General features: G+C 29.1%; 3 protein-coding genes across 3 annotated transcripts; 1 reads left to right on the forward strand and 2 right to left on the reverse strand.

Moving 5' to 3' along the window:
* Positions 1 to 430: 430 nt before the first annotated feature.
* Positions 431 to 1,184, reverse strand: LOC119673087. Its single transcript, XM_038084310.1, has 2 exons — positions 1,079 to 1,184; positions 431 to 951 (listed from the first exon to the last, which is right to left on the reverse strand). Exons 1-2 carry the CDS (start codon positions 1,104 to 1,106, stop codon positions 437 to 439), a joined length of 543 nt encoding a protein of 180 aa, XP_037940238.1. The 5' UTR covers positions 1,107 to 1,184; the 3' UTR covers positions 431 to 436.
* A 3,830-nt stretch (positions 1,185 to 5,014) lies between these two features.
* On the forward strand, positions 5,015 to 15,938 carry LOC119673327 (probable helicase with zinc finger domain). The gene is made up of 6 exons (XM_038084591.1): positions 5,015 to 5,131; positions 8,527 to 9,018; positions 9,108 to 9,612; positions 9,735 to 11,575; positions 11,640 to 14,661; positions 14,759 to 15,938. The coding sequence occupies exons 2-6, from the start codon at positions 8,704 to 8,706 to the stop codon at positions 15,526 to 15,528; spliced, it is 6,453 nt and encodes a 2,150-aa protein (XP_037940519.1). The 5' UTR covers positions 5,015 to 5,131; positions 8,527 to 8,703; the 3' UTR covers positions 15,529 to 15,938.
* A 4,997-nt stretch (positions 15,939 to 20,935) lies between these two features.
* Positions 20,936 to 21,688, reverse strand: LOC119668596 (H/ACA ribonucleoprotein complex subunit 2-like protein). Its single transcript, XM_038078159.1, has 2 exons — positions 21,325 to 21,688; positions 20,936 to 21,261 (listed from the first exon to the last, which is right to left on the reverse strand). The coding sequence occupies exons 1-2, from the start codon at positions 21,582 to 21,584 to the stop codon at positions 21,030 to 21,032; spliced, it is 492 nt and encodes a 163-aa protein (XP_037934087.1). The 5' UTR covers positions 21,585 to 21,688; the 3' UTR covers positions 20,936 to 21,029.
* Positions 21,689 to 23,693: the final 2,005 nt, after the last annotated feature.

Genomic DNA, 23,693 nt, shown 5'->3' on the forward strand with positions numbered 1-23,693 from the left:
TCTTAACGAGATGGATGTGCGTGATTAAGAAGCCGTCTCATTAGGTCGAGCAAAATGGAACGCATTTAGGTATTATAAAAACACTAATCCATTAAGAACTATGGTGTTTAAAGAGGAGTTAATATAATGAAGAGTTAGATTGAAAGTTCTCATTCTCTTATTGTTTAAGAGTTTAGGAAATTAGAAAAAATATTTAATGAATTTATATAAAAATTATTTAATAAATATCAATATTAAAAAATTTATGCTTGATGTGAGAAAATTAAAAAAAAAACAATTTTTTTGTATGTTTGTGTTATAATTACTATTACTAAAAACTTAAAACTAATATTTCACAAATATTTAACAAACAAAATAAATATATTACACATCACAAATCATAAACAATACAAATTTCTTAAAGTTTCATTAAAATATTTTATGACTATTATTTTATTTAACAATCGAAGTTTTTTTTTGCATAATCAATAGCTTTCATAAATTTACTGATTTCACCACAGTTAAGACCTAATTTATCGAGATCACTTATTGTTAAATCCACTAAAACCGAAATATCAATTTCTTCACGTTCACAAAACTGTTTATAATTACTGAGTTGATTCGAATCAAGTGCCATAATCATTTGCTTGGATAATGGTTTCGTCTTAACTGGTGAGCCTTTGATATATCTCACCTGTGGACATTTAGCCTGACATCCACATTGTCTTTTCAAGCTGGAATTTGTTTTTGACGTATTAGGTGTAACCGCTAAATATTTCTCAGTTTTAAACAACGTCTTCTGCTTCACTGGTGAGCCTCTTCTGCACGGACATACAGTGGGGGTAGTCGGTCTATAAGTCGTTTTCGATGTGTGCGATAATTGATTGATTTTGTTCTTTCCAAAGTCAAAAATAAACGAGATTGCGTTTGTTGGGGATAGAGGAGTTAATGGTGTGAACGGGGATTTAGGATCTATAAAAACAATTTAAAATATATAAATATATGTGGATATAATAATCTATTTCTTTATAATATACATGTATATTCATACATATTACCAGATTAAAGTCTGCTAATAAATGTTTTAACATATTTTTACCTCTACTCAGACGCTTATAATTTTCCATTGCTATTATGTATTTATATTTAAAATTTTTAAAATGATTTTATCTTTTATTAAATAAAATTTACCACATTGCAGTAGGTCTGATAAGAAACTGTAAAATTTTGAGGGGTTATATATTTCGATATTTTTATAATTAAAAGTTTAAGTTTAAGAATAAACTCACAAAATGGAATTCGATAATACACAGTAAAAAACATTAAACAACTTAATTACACAAAAAAAATTTATTTTTATAATCACTGTGATGTGTCTGATTAGGAACATAACAAAGGGTGTTTATCATCATATATACGAAGAACTTTTCGTGTGTAATAATCCATGTTAAAATGATATAACAGGTATTCTATGACAAACAGTACTGAGCTATATGTTGGTATATATAATAATATCCAAACATTTCAGAATTCATGCAAATAAAAGTGTAGTAATACTGTCTTACTGATCTATAGTCAGATAATTAGACCAGCATTACTTTATTGGTGTGTCGCGTATAGCAAAGCTGCCGATTCTACTATACAAAAGCTACAAATTGCTCAAAGTCAGGCTCTCCGAAGACTCTTCAAAGTGCCTTGGTACATCCGCACAAACGACATGCTAAGAGACCTTAGAATAGACCCGTTCAAAAAATACATAAGGGACAGAGCCATGAAATTATATGCGAAAACTGACAGGCTATCCTACTTAGCACTATCTAATCTTAGAGTAATCACTCTCCGCACGGGGAGGTACGGGGGGGGGGCAGATCTTAGATCAATCACTGAATAATCATGAAACTTATCAGGAATACATAAATTAGTCAATGAGATGAGTGGGACCCTATAATACCCCAAGCTATCAAAGAGTAAAAGTGCTCAGTTGCGCTGACTCGAAAAAAGGACCAACATACATACTGTCTTACAATCGTTTTTGAAAAATTATTTTACTTTATAAAACAAAACAACATAAGTCTTTATTATCTCATACGTCAAATCCGTGATTATTAATTATTTATCACACAACACTATCTGGCCTATTCTCAATAAATAATAAAAAATAGAAATAAAATAATACTTACCACAGTGCTATTAATATTTTGTTGGGGACATTCGCAATGCAACTCGTAGATTTAGTGTGCCTCCCTAATCGACCTAGAGCATATCTCCAAGTCAAACTTCCTCTATACTACAGAAACACATAATTTTGTATCAGGATAACACTGCTGTTCCCAAAAACGAATAAAAAGCCGTATATATATATTTATCGCCACATTATACCAAAATATTAATTCCAATGGAGCATTTATCCGCATATTATACTGAAACATGTGTTAAGACCACCGTAATGTGAAGTTTTCACGAAATATAATCTTATCTTGGTCATTAATAATACACAATCAAGCTACAGAGTCCAGTAGTTTTAAACGTGATTACTTGTCATGAAAACTTTACAACACGGTGCTCTTAACACACTTTTCGGTATAATGCGTCGATAAACGCCCTATTGGAAGTCTAAGTAATTCCGCCGGTAACAAATTAAAGCTAAAAATTTGGATATAACTTCTACCTTGGAAGAAAAAGAGGCTTATCTAACAGCTCTGTTGTTCTTTAGGTCACAGCATCCGATTGGAAAGTCCTACTCCACATCAAATGAAATTAAATTAATACAGTCCAATTGCCCGCGACCATTTGGGTTTTAAACGTATGCAGCACGATACTCCCATTAAATGAGCAAACATATATTGGTCAAGACTGTCAAAGTTATGTAGCCCAAACTCGAGTGATATCAGATTACAATTCCGGTTGGGTGCAGCAAATAAACCTCAGTCACTACCATTTATACTCCAAACAGTATCGAGTGGAACCTACCTGATTTTTTTCGCCTTTTACGACAGGTATGTTATGCTTTACCTTGGGAATAGTCTAACCGCTATCCCACAGGACGATCAAGCTACAGTAGCTATCGGCAGTAGTTAAAAATCTTTAAATAGCAGTTAGATATTGCGCACAATTAAGCCATCTATAAAATCCATATATACACACATTTGAAATTTCAAATGTAAATCGATTTAAAAATTGTGAGCTTCTAAACAAAAACAGTTTTAAAATTATTGCATTAATTTATTTTTTATAGTGAGATTATGTGAAAACATTTTATTAGACAAAAAATAAGACTTGTTAAAGTAAATTCAATACTTTGATTTACTAAGAAAATTGTTTCTATATTCAGATTTTTAAGCTTTCTTTCATTGGTCTTTTGATCAATGCTACTTTAAGAAGTAGTAAATCATAAAGTTTATCAATAAAATTAATAAAGTTATTAGTAACAAGTTACAAATGAAAAGTTGACTCTTCGACTACATTGGCAAGTTTTTGACAAGTGTGATATATTTTGCTCTCAGAAACCTCTCAGCCGATATTGCTCTGTGATCACACTCTCTAATCATAATTCCATAAACCCCTTGCAAACAGTAAAAAAATTGAGCTAATTTTCACTACCTAGCCATAAAACTCTTCATTCCTTACTATATTTGTATGGAAATTGTTTGAGATAAATATATTTTCTTAATGCTGTCTGGTTGATACAAAACATTTTGCAAGTTAGAAAAGAAACAGATTGTTATGGTGGATATTTCTTTTATTGAACGATTAATATATATTTATATGGTGTTTATTCAAATTTAATAATAATAAACATAAAATTGTGTTATTATTTAAAAACCACAAAACTATGAATATTTATATAATATTTAGGTTATAATATAGACTACAGCATGGAAATAAAGGCGTTTTCGATTGGTAAATGTAGATTTAATCTAGATTTACTCTTGACATGTCAAATTTTGTTGCCCAATCGAATCAAACCACATTTTATTTATCAAGTCATATAAAACGGTTGATAATTTAATGGTTATCTTGTTACTCTGGCAAAATATCTAAAACGTTAATCTAGATAATTAATCTAGAGAAATTAATCTCAAGTGTTATATATTTCGGTCGAGACTTATTGCACATTCACAATGTCTCATTTGTTCGGTTTCACGCATTATAACCACTAATGAGAATGATTTACTATACAAAATTCTTTCTTATAAATGAACTCATTATTATTAAATCAGCTCATTTAAAGCGAAAAAATGCAAATGCAACCCATAAGAATGAATTTTCCACAAGGAAAATTACTAAAATTTGAAATACGTATTATATGTTCTATATGTGAAATGTGAAACAACAGCTGAGCTGTAAACAAAGGCACTGAGGAAGTAGGTATTTTATGAAATCTTTCTTTTTATTAATTGCATATGTAATTGATATATAAAATATATGTAAATGATTTAATATATGAATTATATATTTAATTTTTTGTGTGATATATTAGTAAGTGAAGTTTATTAATGTTCTATCAGCTGCCTAAATGAGCTCATTATAATGTGAATGTTCACTTAATAATATAAATGAATAAATGTCTAAATGAGACAGTATGAATGTGCTATTACCAATCGAAAATAAAGATTAAAGGTAAAGTAAATTGAAATTTCCTAGGGATTTTTTGCACTGCACTTATGTAAATATTTATTTATTTTTTTATTGCACGTATTTATTATTTTTGGTTAAAAGTTTTCTAATTTATATATATATTTATTAAACATCTTATAAAATTTTCACTATGCTAACACCTAATTTATTCTCGAAATTCTGGTAAACACTAACATTCGCTGCCATACCGACATAACTAACTATTTTCCTCAATTTACCATCAATTTACTTGAACTCGCACACGGCCATAATATATATAATAAAATAGTTTTAAATTTTTATTAATATCAGGCGAAACAATATATTTTATTTGCAATTTGCTGTAAGTACCTTAAAATACAGCTCTGCAAAGTAAATTTTATTTTGCTTTGTACTAATTCGCACTGCAATTTTATTCAGTGTCGCCTAATACCACTTCTTCAGCACATCTCATTTACGTGATGTGCTACATTACTGTTAAAAATGTAAAATTAAGTGTATTAAAATATAAAAAAAACATTTTTTAACGCAAAAGGTATGGTTGCTTAATCCAAAAAAAAGAATTTATTAATAAAATACCAGCGAATATATGCAAAAATGTAAAAAATTTTATGTGCATACTCACATCTGTGTTCTGAAGTGAAAAAGTGTAAAAGAAAATTTATATATGGTTGTGTATAATGTGAAAAATATGTGCAAAATTATATGTGTGAGCCGGTTAGAAATAAATTAATTTGCAAAAATTTACATAAATTTAATGACATAAATACTAAATTAAGAGCTTAAACCATTTTTTCTCTAACATATATAAGTTCTCTTTATTTTTATTTTATTTGAAAATTTGGTCCTTACGAATACTTCATGAAAATGAAATATGTATTTTTGACAGTTTATTATCAACACTTTCGTTCCCCACAAATGAAGTAAATTTAAAAAAAAACATAACCTAACTTTATGCAATTTATATATATAATTTTATATATATCGGTTCTTAGTAATGCACATATATATTAATAGGAAATATATATATTACGAAACTAATAAAACAAAAAAATTATTGATATTGTTTGCTTTAAATGTAGTGAAAGAATAAATTGCTCCTCATGTGTTGAAACCGATACTAATTTGTTTTATAAAATTTTATATAGTCATGTTATAGAAATTAGTTGTTTAATTACGTTCTTAATTTTCTTAAACATTTTATTCTAATAATTAGATTTGTTATAATATATTACGTGCTGTGTACTATTTTGTGTAACATTTCACGATTCTCGATAGTATATCATAATAAAATAATGTTATATTGAAACAATTTGTTTACGTATTAATAGAACTATATCTAATGATTTGCATTTCACAAATAATTTAAATTTATTTAAATTTGCAAAATATAAAATAAATCTTGAAATACCGATATAATTTGATAACACATCACTATGCGGTTTCGTTTACTCGATTACCGAGTAACGAACGACCACTGCTGAGAAAAACTCTTATTGGTGTAAATCCTAAAATTCATATTGGCAAAATATTCTAAAACATGACATTTACTTTTGTTAAAAGTGTTTTTGAAAACTTTTAATTTAAACAATGCTAGCATAAATATATAAGATGAAATAAAAGATGAAAACAAAATTTAAATATCATAGAAATGAACTGCAAAATAAATCTATTTTTAAACAATGTGATTATATATTGTGATCTATGCAGGCATTAATTTGCAATTTTACAAAAAAAAAAGAAAAAAACGAAGTAAATCAACACAATTATAAACACATAACATATTTAAATTGTATGAAATATAAAAAATTCTTACTGTGTGATTGTAAATTATAAAAATAAATCTTGCTGTTTTTTCAACAACATGGAGAAAGCAATGATTAAACACAATTTCCAGTATAAAAAACGGCTTTTGATATAATATTAAGTTTTATATTATGTATATAGTGTTTGAAAGCCGGTATTTAACTAAGAAGAATTTACCTATTAGGCGGGAAAATGAATATGAAGAAAGAGGTTCTTAGACGGTGTTAAGTTTATATACTTTAGAAACTGCTTAGTATTAAAGTATATAATAATGAAAGAAATATCCTTCAGAAACTGCTTAATATTAAAGTATATATTAATTACGATATATACATTCATTTTAATGATTTCTAGAACATCACCAAATCTTTGAATTATGATAAAAATATATTAGTTCTGTTTGTGACCATCATGAGTATTTTGCCTAATCTCACATGAGTTCTAAAGCTAAATTCAAAATCAGTCTACATAGTCTACAAAATTATATATCCAAAAGCAATTAAATATTTAAGTTGTCATAATTTGATACAGTGGAATCCATGTTTTGCCTAACATAATACAGTATAAATGATAAGTGGGCTTATCGTCAACCAAATTTTGTTCAGAGAGTTATTATTATTATGACATGTTCTATAAATTACAATCATAATTCAAGAACTTAGTCTATTCACATATGCTTCCCAGACACCCTTACTACGCGCTAATGCTCTAAACTCGTTGAATGATGTATTAGTTTCCATGTTTATTGGAATCCTTTTGGATTCCATTCTAATGCAGAGTGTGCAATTTCAATAACCGGTTTACATAGGGTATATGCCACGCTTTTTGAGACGCATGCAGCAAGTTGTTCCAAATAATGATTTCAATTGATTTTAGAGAAATTATATAGTTGAGAGCAATGTACGTTAGGAAAATATTAGCTTCCTGACTAAAGTCCGTTTATTACTTTATTCAAATCATTGCATTTTACTGTTAAAATCAGTAAATTTTAAATATATGTCAACTACCACCATGTTGTTATAACCTAAAGTGGATCTTCGATACTTTTTGCTAAACCTTACTTAAAGAAAATACATGAAAGAAAATAGAAACTAGATAGATGAAATGTTGTAGTTACAATCTAAATTTGAGCTCTGTTAATATTTACTAGACCCTAGACCATGCTAACAGAAAAGCCATGGAAAACCGTAACAAGAACGAGGTGGGAAGAATAGTAAAAACTATTATTAAAATATAAGAATTTAATACTTTTAAATTTAGTTTGGCTATAGGTTCTGGAATATTTCTACTATAATGTAGAGCTGTTAAAAATGAGTTAAAGCTAAAACAAATAAACGACTTTTGATCCTAAACAATGCCATTATATTTCTCATTTTTTTACCCTTTACAAATATATTCGTATTTGTAATTCCTCTTATGTTAACTGCTACGTGTATATTCCGTGGCTACAACAACATTTTCATACGCAGAAAGTAACTATATTTAATCCTAAATAACGAGATAACTTCGTAGCAATCTATATGTTGGATAATATAAAACCGTGATAGCCTTGTCAGAACTTTAAAATAAAACATTTTGTCTTTAAGTGTATTATAATAACTGTTATTTATTTATTTAATTAATTATATAAAAGTAAATAAAAGCTTGACAAACAATTATATATGCATAATGTTATTAACATTGAGAGGTTTTAATTTCAATACTATGATAGTGATGAAAGCAGTGATTACTACCAGAGACAGTTTCCACCCTACTTTGAAGATGCCATCCAAAGGCCTGTCAAGAGGTAAACAGTATTAGAAGCAGTATCAAGTAGGGCCGTCGAAATCCCAGAGCGAAATGAGAATTGTCTTGGATACAAATCTTTTGGGATCATTATTTTACTAAGAATTCTGCAGAATCAAACAAAAAGAATGTTGCTAAAATTCTGAAGTAAGCTAGCAGAAGTTAGTGCTAAATTAAAGCATTGTACGTTCCTAATACAGATCTGTTGCGAAATTTTGAAAATCACTATATAAGCAGCTATCACTATCAATGTGTTCAAAATATATATTAATATATATGATTTTAATATTCAGTAACTTGTCGACCAAATCAAATTTATTAAAAAATTTTTCTTTGCAGATTTAAGTCCTCAAAATGTCCTAATTAAGTAATAACGTTTTTAACGATAAATCAACTGTAAAATATTTGTAAATTAAGAAATTAAAATTTAATAGTAAGTAAATAAGCGAGAAAAGTGTTGCTTCAACGTTATTTAAACGTTGACTTCAACTTGCATTTAGAAAAATCTATACCAATATGGCTGAAGAAGAAATGCAGGCGCACGATTTTGTCCGCCGTCGAAGTTGGTCTCGAGCTGTAGCGCTCTACGATCAGATTCTAGCACAGATTTTAACGCAAAGTTCAAATCCTAATAGATCGTACAAGGACCGCCAAATCACTTGTCTGCTTGGGCGTTGCGAGTGTCTATTAGAATTGGGCAAATATGAAAGCTGCCTTTCCGATGCACGTAAAGTGTTAGCTCTACTTTCAGAACAAACAGACTGCCTAGCGAGTATATCAAGAGCAAGACGTTGGCTGATTCATGCTCTTTGCAAATTAAAATTATACACAGTAAGTTAATTGTGTTAAATTTTTATATTCTATTTTTTTCCAATATTTCAAATTTAATCATTTATTTTGCTTTTTTTTCTATTTTTTAGGAAGCGGAACAAATTTTATTTGATTGGATTGCAGAGTTTAATAGCCAACAAAATTTTTCGGATATTTCGAAAACACTTGAACGGTACAAATCAATTATACAAATGATTAACGGACACAAATCTGCGCATAAAATAACCAATTCTCGACTTGAAGATGAAATGGCGGTGTTAGATACGAAAATCGATCATTGGGCTACTAATAATTTGCCACTGGATAAGTATAGTAAGCTGTTAAGTAATAAAGGTCTTAAGAAACGGGAAGGTATAACGCTAAATGGCTCTGCCAGTAGTAGCAGCAGTATAAGTAGTAGTGGGAGTGGCACCAGTATGACAACAATGGTACAAAAGTCAACAGATTTATTATCCGCTCTAAGAATAAAACATCACGAGGATAGTGACAATGCAACCACATGTTCTTACTGCGCTATTTCATTTCAGTCAAGAAACGAATTGCGTCAGCATTGTCAGACTGAGAGTCATCAAAATGTTATAATGTCGTATGAAGGTAATTAAAAAAAAAATTTTCACAATAAAAAATATTTAAATTAAAAATAATTTTATTGATATATACAATCTTAATTGTGCTTAAATTAAGCATAACATAAATTACAATTTCGTTTTTTTTAGGACGAGACTGGAAATGGCGACCACCACCTCGAGGATTTACGCTTGATTCTTATAGTATCTGCGAAGCATTCACTGAATCACAAACTTGCCATTATGGCAATCAATGTGTGGAGGCGCATGGTCTGGATGAACTCAACGAGTGGAAAGAAAGATTTGAATATAGACGTATGCGCCTGCAGAAAGCTTGTGAAAAAGAACTTTATGGCAAATCTTATACAGAACAAATTCTTGATCGTTGGATACAAGCAACTGCACCCGAACGAGTAATGTCTGAAAAGGTTGAGGGTATTGAGGCATCGTGTGAGAATGATCTTGTTACAAGTATAAGTTCAAAAACCTCAAAACGTACATGGACTTTCCTTTTGAAAACATCAAAGAATCTTAGAGCAGTGGCATTATTACAAGATGCGCATCGTAATCATTTTGCAATTAAATCCATCAGAGTTGGTGCATCTCAGCCTTCAACTGCACATGAAGTTGAACTTAAATCTAACCAGGAATGGGTTTTAACAAAAAGCAATGAAAAGGAAGATGGTATGCTGCAATGTAAGCCAACTTTTGCAGAAAATTGTGAAATAGAGACTGTTATTAAGAGCGCTGAATTAGAACATCAAGTCACTATTGAATTTCACACAGATATTTACGGTACTTTTCGGCAAGCAATTTGTTTTGATTTCGGTTCAGAGCCATTACTTGTAAAGCAATTATGTGTGGATGTAGTGCCTGTGGGAGAAGTTGAGAAAATAGAGGAGATTAAACGTGACATAATAAACAGTTCTGCAACCCGTTGGGATATTTCAAATACGAATTTAGTAAAATTTGAAACTACCATTGGTACACACCTTAAGACTGAGGCTTACCTAAGAGATCTGAAGCACGAGAAAGAGATGCTAGAGAGATATCCTTGTCCACGTGCTGAAACATTTACGCTAACACAATCTACCATTGTGGAAAAGCGTCTTACACAAAATAATTATCGTTCGCGTATACATGAATTACTTTATGTAGAGGAAATTGCTCGTTACGAACAAATAGCGCGTTACAATGTACGTACGAAACTTACCGTGATCTCCAAATATATTCTCACACCAGCTGGGACTGCAACAAGTACAACAAAGTATTCTATATCTGGTGAATTCTTTGCTTTAATGCGTTTAGGTAAAGACATATCGGAAGATACTTCAGCTGGTCGCCTCATTTTATTCAACTGCTCCAGTGTTTATATATCACAGCCTGATGACCATTTAATAACTAAAGAAAAGGAACGTAAGGTATTTGAAGCAATAGTTGAAGATAAAGGAAAAAATGTGATTTATTTAAAACTCTCCGCGAAATGTGTTGAAGATATGGCGTTGAAAGTGGATACAGACATTGAAGTTGACATCCAATTTCAGTTAAATCGTCTACCTTATTGTGAATGGCATAACGCAGTGGATAAAATAACAGATTTTAAAATAATATTTCCTGCAACTGAAACTGAGCCAAGCATACCTTGGACTCCTAAAAAACAATGGTCAGATACTTGCGAGCCGAAACTCAATGCTAAACAGCGCGAGGCTGTCAATGCAATTACTACTTCATTGGATATAAAATTACCACCCATTTTGCTTATTGGACCTTTTGGCACAGGAAAAACCTACACATTAGCCCAAGCCATCAAACAGCTTTTGACGCAACCTGAAGCGAAAATACTCATTTGTACTCATTCAAATTCAGCTGCCGATCTATACATAAAAGAATACTTACATCCATGGATTGAAAACGGCATAGAAGAAGCTACACCTCTGCGCGTATATTATCACAAACGTTGGGTAACAACAGTGAATAGCGTTGTACAAAAGGTGGGTGTTTCATATCAATTAAAAAGTTAATAAAAATTATATTTCCTTTTTCTTTATATTATAGTATTGCATTACTGATGGCGCAGGGTATTTCCGTCGACCTACAGTGGAAGACATAATGAAACATCGAATTGTTGTGGTGACACTAAGCATTTCAATGGAATTAGCTACACTGGGTCTACCAAAAGGTTATTTCACACACATATTTCTTGATGAAGCAGCACAAGCAATGGAATGCGAGGCAATAATGCCCTTAGCTCTAGCTAATGACAGTACTCGTATTGTACTTGCTGGTGATCACATGCAAATGAGCCCTGAATTATTTTCAGCATTTGCAAAAGAACGTAAACTGCATATATCCCTACTGGAGCGATTGTATGATCATTATCCATCTAGTTTTCCATGCAAAATTTTACTTTGTGAAAACTACCGCGCTCATGAAGCAATTATTAAATTTACATCAGAATTATTCTACGAACAAAAATTAATAGCATCCGGCAAGCAACCACGTCATGAACGTTTTTATCCGTTAACGTTTTTCACAACACGTGGTGAAGATATACAAGATAAAAACTCAACAGCTTTCTACAATAATGCAGAAGTCTATGAGGTTGTTGAGCGTGTCTCTGAGCTTCGAAAAAAATGGCCGACGTCCTGGGGTAAAATCAACGATGCCAGCATCGGTATTATGACACCATATGCAGATCAAGTTTTTCGTATACGATCGGAACTTAGGAAACGTAGGATGGGTGGTATTTCTGTTGAACGTGTGCTAAATGTACAAGGTAAGCAATTTCGAGCTGTATTTCTTTCGACAGTGCGAACACGACGTACCTGCATACCACAAGTAATGAATGGTGCACAGCCAGGTAACTCTCTAGGTCCTCCAGAAGATACAGATTATGGTTTTTTAAGCAATTCAAAATTACTCAATACTGCTATAACTCGTGCGCAAAGTCTTGTTGCAGTTATTGGTGATCCGGTTGCATTATGTTCGATTGGACGTTGTAGAAAAGTGTGGGAAAGGTTCATAGAAATTTGTGATGAAAATAAATCGCTGTTTGGCATAACATGGTCTTATCTTCGTTCACAGTTAGATGGAGTCGAACTGAAACGTGGTTATGTACTGAACCCGCTGGCACCAGAATTTATACCACGTTCAATGCAACCAGAAGCATATTTACGTGACCAAACTGCTATGTTTTTAATGGGTGCAAATTTAGCAAATAGTCATCATGGCCCACCACATATGGGAGCGCTTCATAATGCTGGGCACATGGTACCCCATGCCAATATGTTAGCAGCAGCAGCAGCTGGACAAATGCCAAACCATCATGGTATGGGCAATCAGCCAATGCCACATATGTATCCGCAATATCCAGCTGCGGCCGCTTACAATGCGGCTGCAGGGCCGGAATCAATAATGAATCAGAATATGAATAAAGGAATGCATCATTTTCCTAACCATCCGAATCATATGGGCATACGTGGCATAGGACCTCAACAACCACCTCCACCCCAACTTTCGCAACAATATAATCCGCGGGGTCCACCACCTTCGGTCCATCTCAATCAACAACAACCACCAACAGCAGCTGGTCAAATACCACAATATATGTGGCAACAAGCACAACAGCAATTACGTGGTGGTCCGCCCACTGCTGGCGGTGGTTATCCTCCTGGAGCATTGCAACAAGGATCATTACAAAATCAAAACCCTAATGCCAGCCTTTGGGGACCACCACCCCAATCAAACCCTTGGAGTGTCTTACCAAAACAACCTTTACAACAACCGCCTAATGCTGCTGGAAATAATAGACAATTACCGCCGCCACCTCAGCAGCAAGTACCGGGCGGTATACGTGGTGGAAGTGTACCATTACAACCTCCACCAAATCAAGCAATGCGTACTAACCCAAATGATTTAGGATATTTACAAAGAAAACCATTATATGGACAACAGCATCCACCGCCACCTAATCAACAACCCCCACAGCATAATAACTTTCAAAACTACTCTGGTGGGAATGCTGCCAATGGACAAATGCGAATTTTAGGAATTTTAAGTCCTATGAAACAAGGCATGCAACGTTCGACGACAAACAAATTTTATAACGTTGTGTATCCTGGCGTTTCCACACCAATTGCGAATAGTAATTTTCAAAAGCCTCAACAGATACCAAATAATAAACAACAGTCGCCAACCTCTTTGCATTTTCCACAACCACCGGAACATTTGGCTCTACTGCCTCCAAATGTAACCATCTATGAAATGGCATTTGAACCCAAAGAGTCTCAATATAGATGGTATTTGAAACTGCTAGAGACTCATGGTCAGGAAGCTGCCAATAAGTTTACAGAGCTTTTACGTCAAGTTATGGCCATGCTACATCAGCATCAACAGCAACAGGACACCACAAAGCCACTGCCGCAGCTTCAACAACAACAACAACAAACGAATTTAAACACTAATCAAATAATGCAGCGAGAGCTAATGCAGCAAGGTTTGCCACCGCCCATGGGGGCTGCTGCAAATTCATTAAATCACCAACCGCCTCAACTACAACAAAATGAACAGCATCGAATCAGTAATAATGGAATCGGTATGCAGCATTTCATGAACGCCGGCATGAACCCAGGTTCATCATTAATAAAAGCCGCAGCAAGTGATACTCCACCATTAGACACAGGTGTTAATTTTAATCAACAAATAGATTTGGTTTTTAATTCTTTGATGACTGGTAATGAAATATCACCACCCATTCTACGTGATCTGTTTGGTATGGTGAGCGGTCCTCCTAACAACGGTATGAATAATAATATGAGTGGTCCTGTGATTAATAACATCAATAATGATCTCTTGCTAACTGGCGCACAAACTGGATCAGCACCACAAAGTAAAGTGTTTCCGTTGATCAATAATATTAACGATGCAAACAGTCTAGCAGTGCAACAAACGCAACAGTCGCCGCTTAATATCCCAAAGCCACAGCAGCAACAAATGTTTCCAATGCATCAAGCTGGACATAATTTGCAGCAACCGCAACAAACACAACAAATCAATACAAACAATTTTTTGGGTAACAGTAAGTATTTTGTATATATTTAATAATTTTTTATATCTATAAGAAAAATTATTTTAATAAGTAGAAAAAAAATTAAAAACTTTCACATTTATTACAGATGCAGCGTCTCATAACTACGGTGCGTCAACGTCATCAGTGCCGCTTTATCTACGACAAGCTTTAACTGCTGGTAATGGAAATAATACTATACCTGGAAATAGCGTACATAACTACCATAACAGCAATGCTTCCATGCAAACGGGTGGTAATGGAGTCAATAATAATTTGAATACTCAAACACTTCATAATTCAACGCACGAAGGCTTACTAACAGGTGGTACAAATGATATACTGGCAGGTCTTGAAACTGGTGCTTGTAATCTTATCGAAGCACTTTTTCAAGCAAATGCTGCAAACTCCGAACATCAAAACAACAACACCGCTTTTCATAAGTTGCTTTATAACAATTACACTGCATCGCTAAAACCTAACGAATTAGACATTTTCATGCGGGAGCATAATTTTGGACTAGCTGGTATAAATAATACGAATATGGATAACACAGCAGTTACCGGTACTAACCATCACCAACCACATATACCACATACCAACAGTGGTGCAAATGCACCCGATGGTCGGAACACTACCTATGCAGCTGTATTAAGTCAAGGACCGCAGCAACCAGCTATAGGTGGAGCAGGCGTTGGAAATAATCCACATGCAATGCACCACAATTTTCAAAATGAACTGGGAAATACTACTAACAACATGAATAGTAATATTGCCAATAGTGGTGGTAATGGAGTAATCGAAATCGAAAAGGATCCGTTTGCTGCTATACGTGAACTTGGCCAAGGAAGCAATGGATTTTATAATTATTTTCAATGAGCTATATTTTACCCACACCAGTACAATCTGCATTACTAGGTGATCAAATTATAAAAAATCCATTTTGTCGTGAGTCAAGCCAATGAAATAATGGCTTTTAAAATTTTCTATAAAATAACTTTTCTCCATAAAATACACCACGTATGTTTGATATCAAAAATTGCTGGGTCTCCTATTATTAGTTGTATTTTTAAAAGCAAATTGCAAATATTTGGTATTAGCTACAAAACTGTTGCAATCTGATATATGTTTGATATATTTAATTTAAGCTTATATATAAAATATGTTTGTGTGTTATGTACTATGGTTTAATATGTTTCGCTTTTAGTTTAAACATAAGCTATATTCTCTCCTAATTTAAAAGCCCAGCATTTTTAATGATACCAAGCGTACCATTTATAGTAACTTTTGTATTGTTTATCTGTAAAATGTTTAAGTAACATTTTAAAATTTTGCTTATTATTTTAGATATAAGGTTAAATGTATATGTATATGCATGCGTATATACCAATTATAAAATTTTTATTTTATAAATTTTTATTGAAAATTAAAAAAAAAAAATTCAAATATATTACATATATGTATAATTCTTAATAATAAAAAAAACAAGCACAGCTATTAAATTTTAACTGATAAATGAAAATAAAATTAGATTATAAATATTTTGAATAATATCTATGTATATCTTTAAATTATTATATAAAAAAAATTTCATTGACAAATTAGTTTCTTCAAATTGCTTAATTTTTATATAAAATTTATCATAATCATTATTTCTTATTGCATTAGTAAAACAAATTGTATGCTCATATTTTTTATAAATTTATTTTACTTCTTTTGTTATTACAAATTTATATTGTTCCACAGCTTCTTTTATATCAGTTAAAATTAATAAAAGCATGTGCAATAGAAACAAAAAAAAAATATGCATGAAAATATAATGTTAATTTTGCAATTAATTTATATTAAAAATTAATGTTTGTTTAAAATTTCAACACTATATAAATATAAATATTTATAAAAAATTGCATGAAAAAAATATATAAATAAGACAAAAAAAAAATAAACCTTATTCAAAAAAAAAAAAGAAATTAGAAAAAATCAAAAAAAATGTAAACATGAATATAATTGTAATATATAAATTTATAAACAAATATTTAAATGTAGTTATAAGTTTTAAATATAAAAGAAATTCAAACTTAATTAAATATTATATGTAAAATGATTAAAGAAATTAGTGTAATATTTTAATATATAATTGTTTTTTATTTACTAACAATATAACATAAATAACATTATACTAACCACATGAAAATATATATTAAAAAGAAATATTTAAAAAAAAATATAAAAGTGTTATGTGAAATCTACTTAAAAGAAATTGCATATATATATATATACTGTTTAATAAAATATAAATTTCATATTGTACTAATTATTTTTATTATCATTATTAAATATATTGACATTTACTTAAAGTAAAATAAAAGTTAGCGCCGAAATAGACATATTAAAAATATATATACAAATTAAGTATATATTTGAATAACTCAAAAATAAATATTAATAAGTAAATATTAAAAAATAAATCTAAATGCAACTCATAATTATAATACACCCTGCGTTTATGCGCTTTACACCATTAAAAAAAAACCCTTCTAATTTTTATATAAATTTCTGTCATTATATTTATTGAAAATATATAAATTTTTTTGTAAAAGAATTACAATTTGAATAATTCGCAGTTCGATAATTCGATATTAAAGAAAAAACAAAAAAAAACGTATCTACTTTGTATATAATAATTAAAATTTTATGATTTATAGCAGATGCAATTATTTATTAAGTTAAGAGTAATGACTAATTATTACAATGAAAAAATAATATTAACCACATTTATTTTACTTTCTATAGAAATCATGGCGAATTGATCTAACTTTTTATTGTTCTTATTTTTATTTATTTCTTTTTATTTATTTAATTAGTTTTGCTTTTTATTTATTTAATTAGTTTTGCTTCTTATTTATTTATTTAATTTTTTTATTTAGTTAACTTTGCTTTATTTTTTATTTATTTAATTTTATTTTTTTATTTATTTAATGTTATTTTATTTTTTTATTTATTTAATGTTATTTTATTTTTTTATTTATTTAATGTTATTTTATTTTTTATTTATATAATGTTATTTTATTTTTTTACTTATTTAATGTTATTTTATTTTTTTACTTATTTAATGTTATTTTATTTTTTTATTTATTTAATGTTATTTTGTTTTTAGATTTATTTATTTTTTGATTAATTTAATTTATTTGTTTCAATTAATTTATTATTTTTTATTAGTTTACTACATTTAATCAATCTATTTCTTTTTATAAATTAATTTTTAGAAATTTTCTTTTTTTCATTAATTTGTTATATTTTTTTCAATTCTGTTTTTTATTAATTTTAATTAATTAATTTTTTATTAATTTATTTTTTATTAATTTATTTTTTATTAATTTATTATTTTTTATTGATTTTTTTTTGTAATGTATGATTCGATCGAAATATTTATAGATATTGAAAATTTACTGACAAAAGTTATAAACGTTAATTTTTTCTTAAATAAAATTTAAAAAACTTTAGTTGAAAGTAATGTTTGTACATCCATAAATATATATAGATGCTTATATTTTAAGTTTCAAAGAAATACTACTTGATATCGAATGAATTTTTAAGACTAATAGAAATTTGAACTGTTATTTTATAACAGCTTTCTTTGAAAAAATGTTTGTGAAAATACGTATATATGTATTCTTTATTTTTTTATTTTTATTTTTTTTAATACAAATGAAGCTTTTTGATTTTGTTTAAAAAACCACGCAAAACAATATCTACATAGAAAAAGTATAGATTGTCATATTTATAATAAGTTCATTGCCACGCTATATAGGAAATAGAAGAAATAGCAAATTTGTTTTTTAATAAAACCGAAAACCGATGTAAACAAAAAAATTTAAGAAAAATCAATACGTAACTTTTGAGGAAATATTTTTAAGTTTTTATTTTTGTATTTCCTTTCTTTTCTCATTTTCTAGTTTTTATTCATTTTAAATTATGGAACTTATTTTATTTAAATTGAAACTTATTAAATTGCATCTTTTAAAGTTTTATTAAAATTAAGAACAATAAAATAATATATAAAGTTATTTGTTTCACATTAATTATGAATTAATCCCAAATTATATATATATTTATATATATCATAAATAAACTGTAGTCCTCTGCATTAAACATAAAATTTCAGTTTTCGATATGCATACGAAATTAATAATCGCTTTATTTAATATAACACAAAAAAAAAATAAAAAAAAATTTCTTATTAAAAAATAAAATAAATGCATATGCAATATAAAAATATTTATATACATAAATTTATTAAACAAAAATATGTAATTTAAAATATGTAAATGTAATAATTGTAGCAAAGTAAAATTTATAATTATAGGAAAAAGATTTTGAATATATAAACAAAAATAAATATATATATTATATGTATGTTATAAACAATTTATATGGATTTCTGTAATTTTAGAAAAATTTCTTAAATATAAAAACGAAAAAAAAAAATTGAAAAATAAAAAGGTATAAAAAAAGATCCCAAAGGGGCAACCAAATATATGTCTTATTTTTTAAAAATGATAGCATCCATCAAAATTTAGTTGATTGCATTTTAACAGAAAAAATAATGCACTTAATACAAATGCGTGAAGTTAATAATTAATTTAAAAAAACATTGCATTTAATAATAATAATTTATTAAAATTGATTGACCCTAGATTCAAGGCAATCATTTATCACTCATTTCAGGATCCTGTTCTCAAAATTAGCAGTGGGTCAATATGAGTCTGTATTTAATCAAAACAAAAAAACTGCAGAAACTTTAAATGTTTTTAACAAAGATAAGAATGGTTGCGTTCCATATAGTATCCTGAACACAATATTATCTTGGCGATACAGCTCTATTTCCTTTACAAAGAACGATTCTTATTATGAAAGAATAGATAACCCTCCTCAATTTATTGCTGCATCTGATTCTGGAAGGCAGAATCGATGGCAAACGTTACATGGAAAGAAAACAAATGTCTTGGTTGAGGAATATCTGGACTAAGTTAAGAACGATTGGAGACTGAATACGTACTGCTAGAGATAGAGAGAACTTCAAAAACATTATTTCTAACATAAAGAAGAACTAAAGAAGAAGTTTATTAAGGGATGTCTATTTAATGAAAGTGCAAAATCACGATTTACTAAAAATATCATTTAAAAGTTAACAGAAAATCATTACTTTGTTTTGACTTAAGTGGCAATCAACTTTAAGCTAATATAATTAAGTATAAATATATTTATATAAAGAATAGAAAAGTAGACATCCTACAATCAATAGAGCTACGATTATTTAATCTATGCTAAGCTATATTCTCAAACCTTTAAAGTCTAAATACACAAAAGTTTTAGTTTCATGCTGATTCTATTGAAAAAAGTTATTTAATATAATTTTTTAGTGGGTGAAAATCAGAATAGGTATTTGTTTTCCCTCTCTAATGCGCAGACAAACTGTAGTCCAGTCGATTTTTGTATGCGCCCTATTGAAGTGGCTGGGTTTCTCTGCCTTGATCCTGGTTATTCTTATTCCTAAACAATCTCTTCCCCCATCACACTCCCATAACCCATCCACATCATAACCCCAACCCATGTATAAGTCTTTATAAAATCTTTTATTTTATCTCTTTATAGATATCTGCGATCTACAACAATAGATCAGTATTGATATAGAAAGCAAAATACGAAAAATATAGAAGACAGACAGACTAGCTCAGCTGGAAATACTTAAAGCCAAGCAATTGATTAATTGATGCTATCAAATGTGGCACGACAATGGCTTTGACATGCAGAATTCTGGTAAAGGTTTCAATAAATAGCAGTTAAAATGAGCATTATTGATTTAACGTTTAGATAAACTTCAGAATATTTTTTTTAGCTCTATCTGCTTTTTATTTTAGTCCAATTTAAATATATTAATAACACCAAAAATTTTTCAGTAAGCATAAACCTATAAATTGAGTTATATGAATTACTAAATTACTTAGTATAAATAACTAAAAAAAATTCTGATTACACCCAAATATTTGTGATTTATAATTGTTGGAATAAAATGAATAAATTTTAACAATCAATCATAGATTGTTGTTTTAGTCCTCTCTATATTTTAGTTTCCCTATTTTAGATATACGAAGTAATAAAAATAAAAAGTAATAACACTTAAATATCATTACTGTATTTTATCTTGATTAAATCATCACAATTTAATTCAACAAATAATTAAGCCTCTAAAAAGATACCATAAAATTGTTTTATAAAAATATACATACTTTATTATATACTTAAACGGCATAAATCTTTCATACAAAAGCAAAGAAAAATCTTAAAACTAAAGGATCGCCTATAAACTGATGTCTTAACTAGTATGGTGGTGGAACACTTCCTATTTCTGTTTTAAGTTCATCATAAAGTTCTTGATATTCTGGATTTTCGCGTACGAGCACTACAACTGTACCACGCTTTACACCCATGGCTGCACCAAGATCATGTCGGCTAGGAGTATAGGTATACGGTATACCTTTTTCTTCACACACACTAGGTAAATGGCACATAATATCGATTGGTAGCACATCACCAGCAAATATTACAATCCTGCAAAGAAATTAATAATTATATTACAATTATACACCAAAACACAAATGTTAACTTTCATACCCTTTTTCCCCTTTACGTAAACGAAGTTGCACGTCTTTCAAACCATTGCGTAAAAATGTTTTATGTTTTTGTGCTTTTTTTACCAATTTATAGCATTTTTTCGCTAATTTCTTCGATGCCATTGGTTGGGCAATAGCGTTACAGTACTTCAATTTATCTTCATATGATTCCTCCTCCTTTATTACTACATCCGGTATAGCAATTGTTGATTCGTTAACAGCATAACCTTCATCAACAGGTTCTTTTTTAATTTTTCCCATTTTTTAACAATAAATGCTTTAAGTTATTAATAAAATATATGATATACAGCTCGATGTCGGGCAACAAACACGTGTAGAGCCGCACTGCTTTATTATGACATATTGTGGTAAGAAATAGTGCTACCAGATCGTTAATTTTAGCACTTAAAATAAGTAAGTAATAATATTTCATGGTGTTCGAGTACGTGTAAGTAGGTGAAGATATAATAATACATATAAGTTTTTAATATTTTTATACTATACAGATTATGCATAAAATGCTTAATATAAAATCAAAATAATTTAATTTTTCTTGCAATCTGTTATCGATAAATCAATGTACATCATGTGAATGCGTATTTAGATATGATATTTGCAGTAATATCATCGCACACAGAATAAAGAAATACAATGCAGTGTATAACAAAAAAAATCATTTTTAAAACAATTTATTTCAGCAATGAAAAAAAAAAAATTTTTTATGTTATTATATCCAACTCTGCTCTACATATTATACTGGATTCATGAAAGTTTTTTTTTTGTAATTTTAGCTGTCAATTGTCAATTGTTATTGCTTTCAATGCAAAATGTAAATTTTTGGCAACTAAAATTACAATCGTAACTCTCGTGTGAATCTATTCCAAGCAAGTACACCCAACTCTTTTTTTACACGGTAGATACATTCCTCAGAATTCCGTGTAAAAAAAAACCGTGTAAAAAAAATGAAAACAAATTGTATGTTCATATGGCATTTTATTGAAAAAAACCGTGTAACTTCAAATCCGTGTAAAAAGAAACCGTGTAAAAGAAGAGTTGGGTGTAGTTAGATGTTTCTTTAAAGTAATTTAACACTTTCGCAAATTAACACGAGTTTAGCATGCTAACTAAAAATTGTTTTAAAGATCTATTATAATAGAAAATATTGAACATATACATTTTTAATTTTCATACATTAGTTAAAAATTCTAATTTCACTCGACGTTTTCGATTTTTGTGCACATAAAAAAGTTGATGTAATTATAATAATAAAAATTGCAATCATTATTATTTATATTATATATAAACAAATATATTGCTTGTGGCAATCAAAACTTTTACACTAAAAATTTAGTTTATATATCCTTATAATAAATGTTCTTGTTTTGTTTTAGTAAAGAAATAATCACTACGTTTACTCGAGTCTTAAAATTAATTTTAAAACTGATTATAAAATTAGTTGTTGAAGCTGCCAATCAGTCAGCTGTTCATCGAAAAAAAAAATGTAGATTTCGACATTTTAAAAAAGGATAGAGTAAAACTACAAATTGTTTTACTTTTATTGCAAAAGAAAGATGTTATAATACAATATTATATTATATATTATAGTACATATTACAGTATATATTATATATAGTATGGTCTATATTATAGTAGTAGATATTATAGTAGAAGAAAAAATTAAAACAACAATGAAGATTTAAGAAATATCTCGTATAAAAATTAGAAAATTACGACTCTTTAATAAAATGGTAATACTTCCATTTCTTGGCGAACTGTTTCATAAATTGTCTCCACTCTATATTTCTTGCCGTCTAACAATTTTACTTTTTCTTTTTCCGCAAATGCTTTAATTTAATACTTTCATCTTAAATAAATATATTAAGTAAAATTGAAAAACTATTCCACCCTCATTGTTGAGTAACAATTTTGGTAATTATATATAAAACTTAGAAATTAAAATTTAAGATATAATTATGAACTGACAGTTCGCTCACGAACTATATTTTTTAAATAGTTCTTGAGTGCGAGAACGTATTTCATGTAATTTTTTTTTAAATAATATTACAAGTCCGTTCGGGAACAGACATATGCACGTAAGTTTTTACTTGAATATTACTACAAGCTCAGGCGTTTATAAATTTACCATACGGCAGAATTTCGAATAGGGTAAATTAAATAAAAATTTGATATATTTGGTATTACCATTGTGAAAATTTTATAAGATGTTTAATAAATAAATAAATAAATTTGAAAACTTTTAACCAAAAATAATAAATAAGTGCGATAAAAAAATAAATAAATATTTACATAAGTGCAGGGCAAAAAATCCCTAGGTATTTTAATTTTACTTTATTTCAACTTACTCGAACT

Source organism: Teleopsis dalmanni, chromosome 1 (assembly GCF_002237135.1).
Source record: "Teleopsis dalmanni isolate 2A chromosome 1, ASM223713v2, whole genome shotgun sequence".
NCBI lineage: Eukaryota > Metazoa > Arthropoda > Insecta > Diptera > Diopsidae > Teleopsis > Teleopsis dalmanni.

Excerpts from the sequence above, each read along its gene's own strand:
- LOC119673087 (XM_038084310.1), bottom strand. The coding sequence starts at position 1,106 with ATGGAAAATTATAAGCGTCTGAGTAGAG. Across the intron at positions 952-1,078 it reads TTATAAGCGTCTGAGTAGAG|ATCCTAAATCCCCGTTCACA; the intron begins GTAAAAATATGT and ends TTGTTTTTATAG.
- LOC119668596 (XM_038078159.1), bottom strand. The coding sequence starts at position 21,584 with ATGGGAAAAATTAAAAAAGAACCTGTTGATGAAGGTTATGCTGTTAAC. Across the intron at positions 21,262-21,324 it reads TTACGTAAAGGGGAAAAAGG|GATTGTAATATTTGCTGGTG; the intron begins GTATGAAAGTTA and ends ATTTCTTTGCAG.
- LOC119673327 (XM_038084591.1), top strand. The coding sequence starts at position 8,704 with ATGGCTGAAGAAGAAATGCAGGCGCACGATTTTGTCCGCCGTCGAAGT. Across the intron at positions 9,019-9,107 it reads GCAAATTAAAATTATACACA|GAAGCGGAACAAATTTTATT; the intron begins GTAAGTTAATTG and ends TCTATTTTTTAG. Across the intron at positions 14,662-14,758 it reads AAACAATTTTTTGGGTAACA|ATGCAGCGTCTCATAACTAC; the intron begins GTAAGTATTTTG and ends CATTTATTACAG.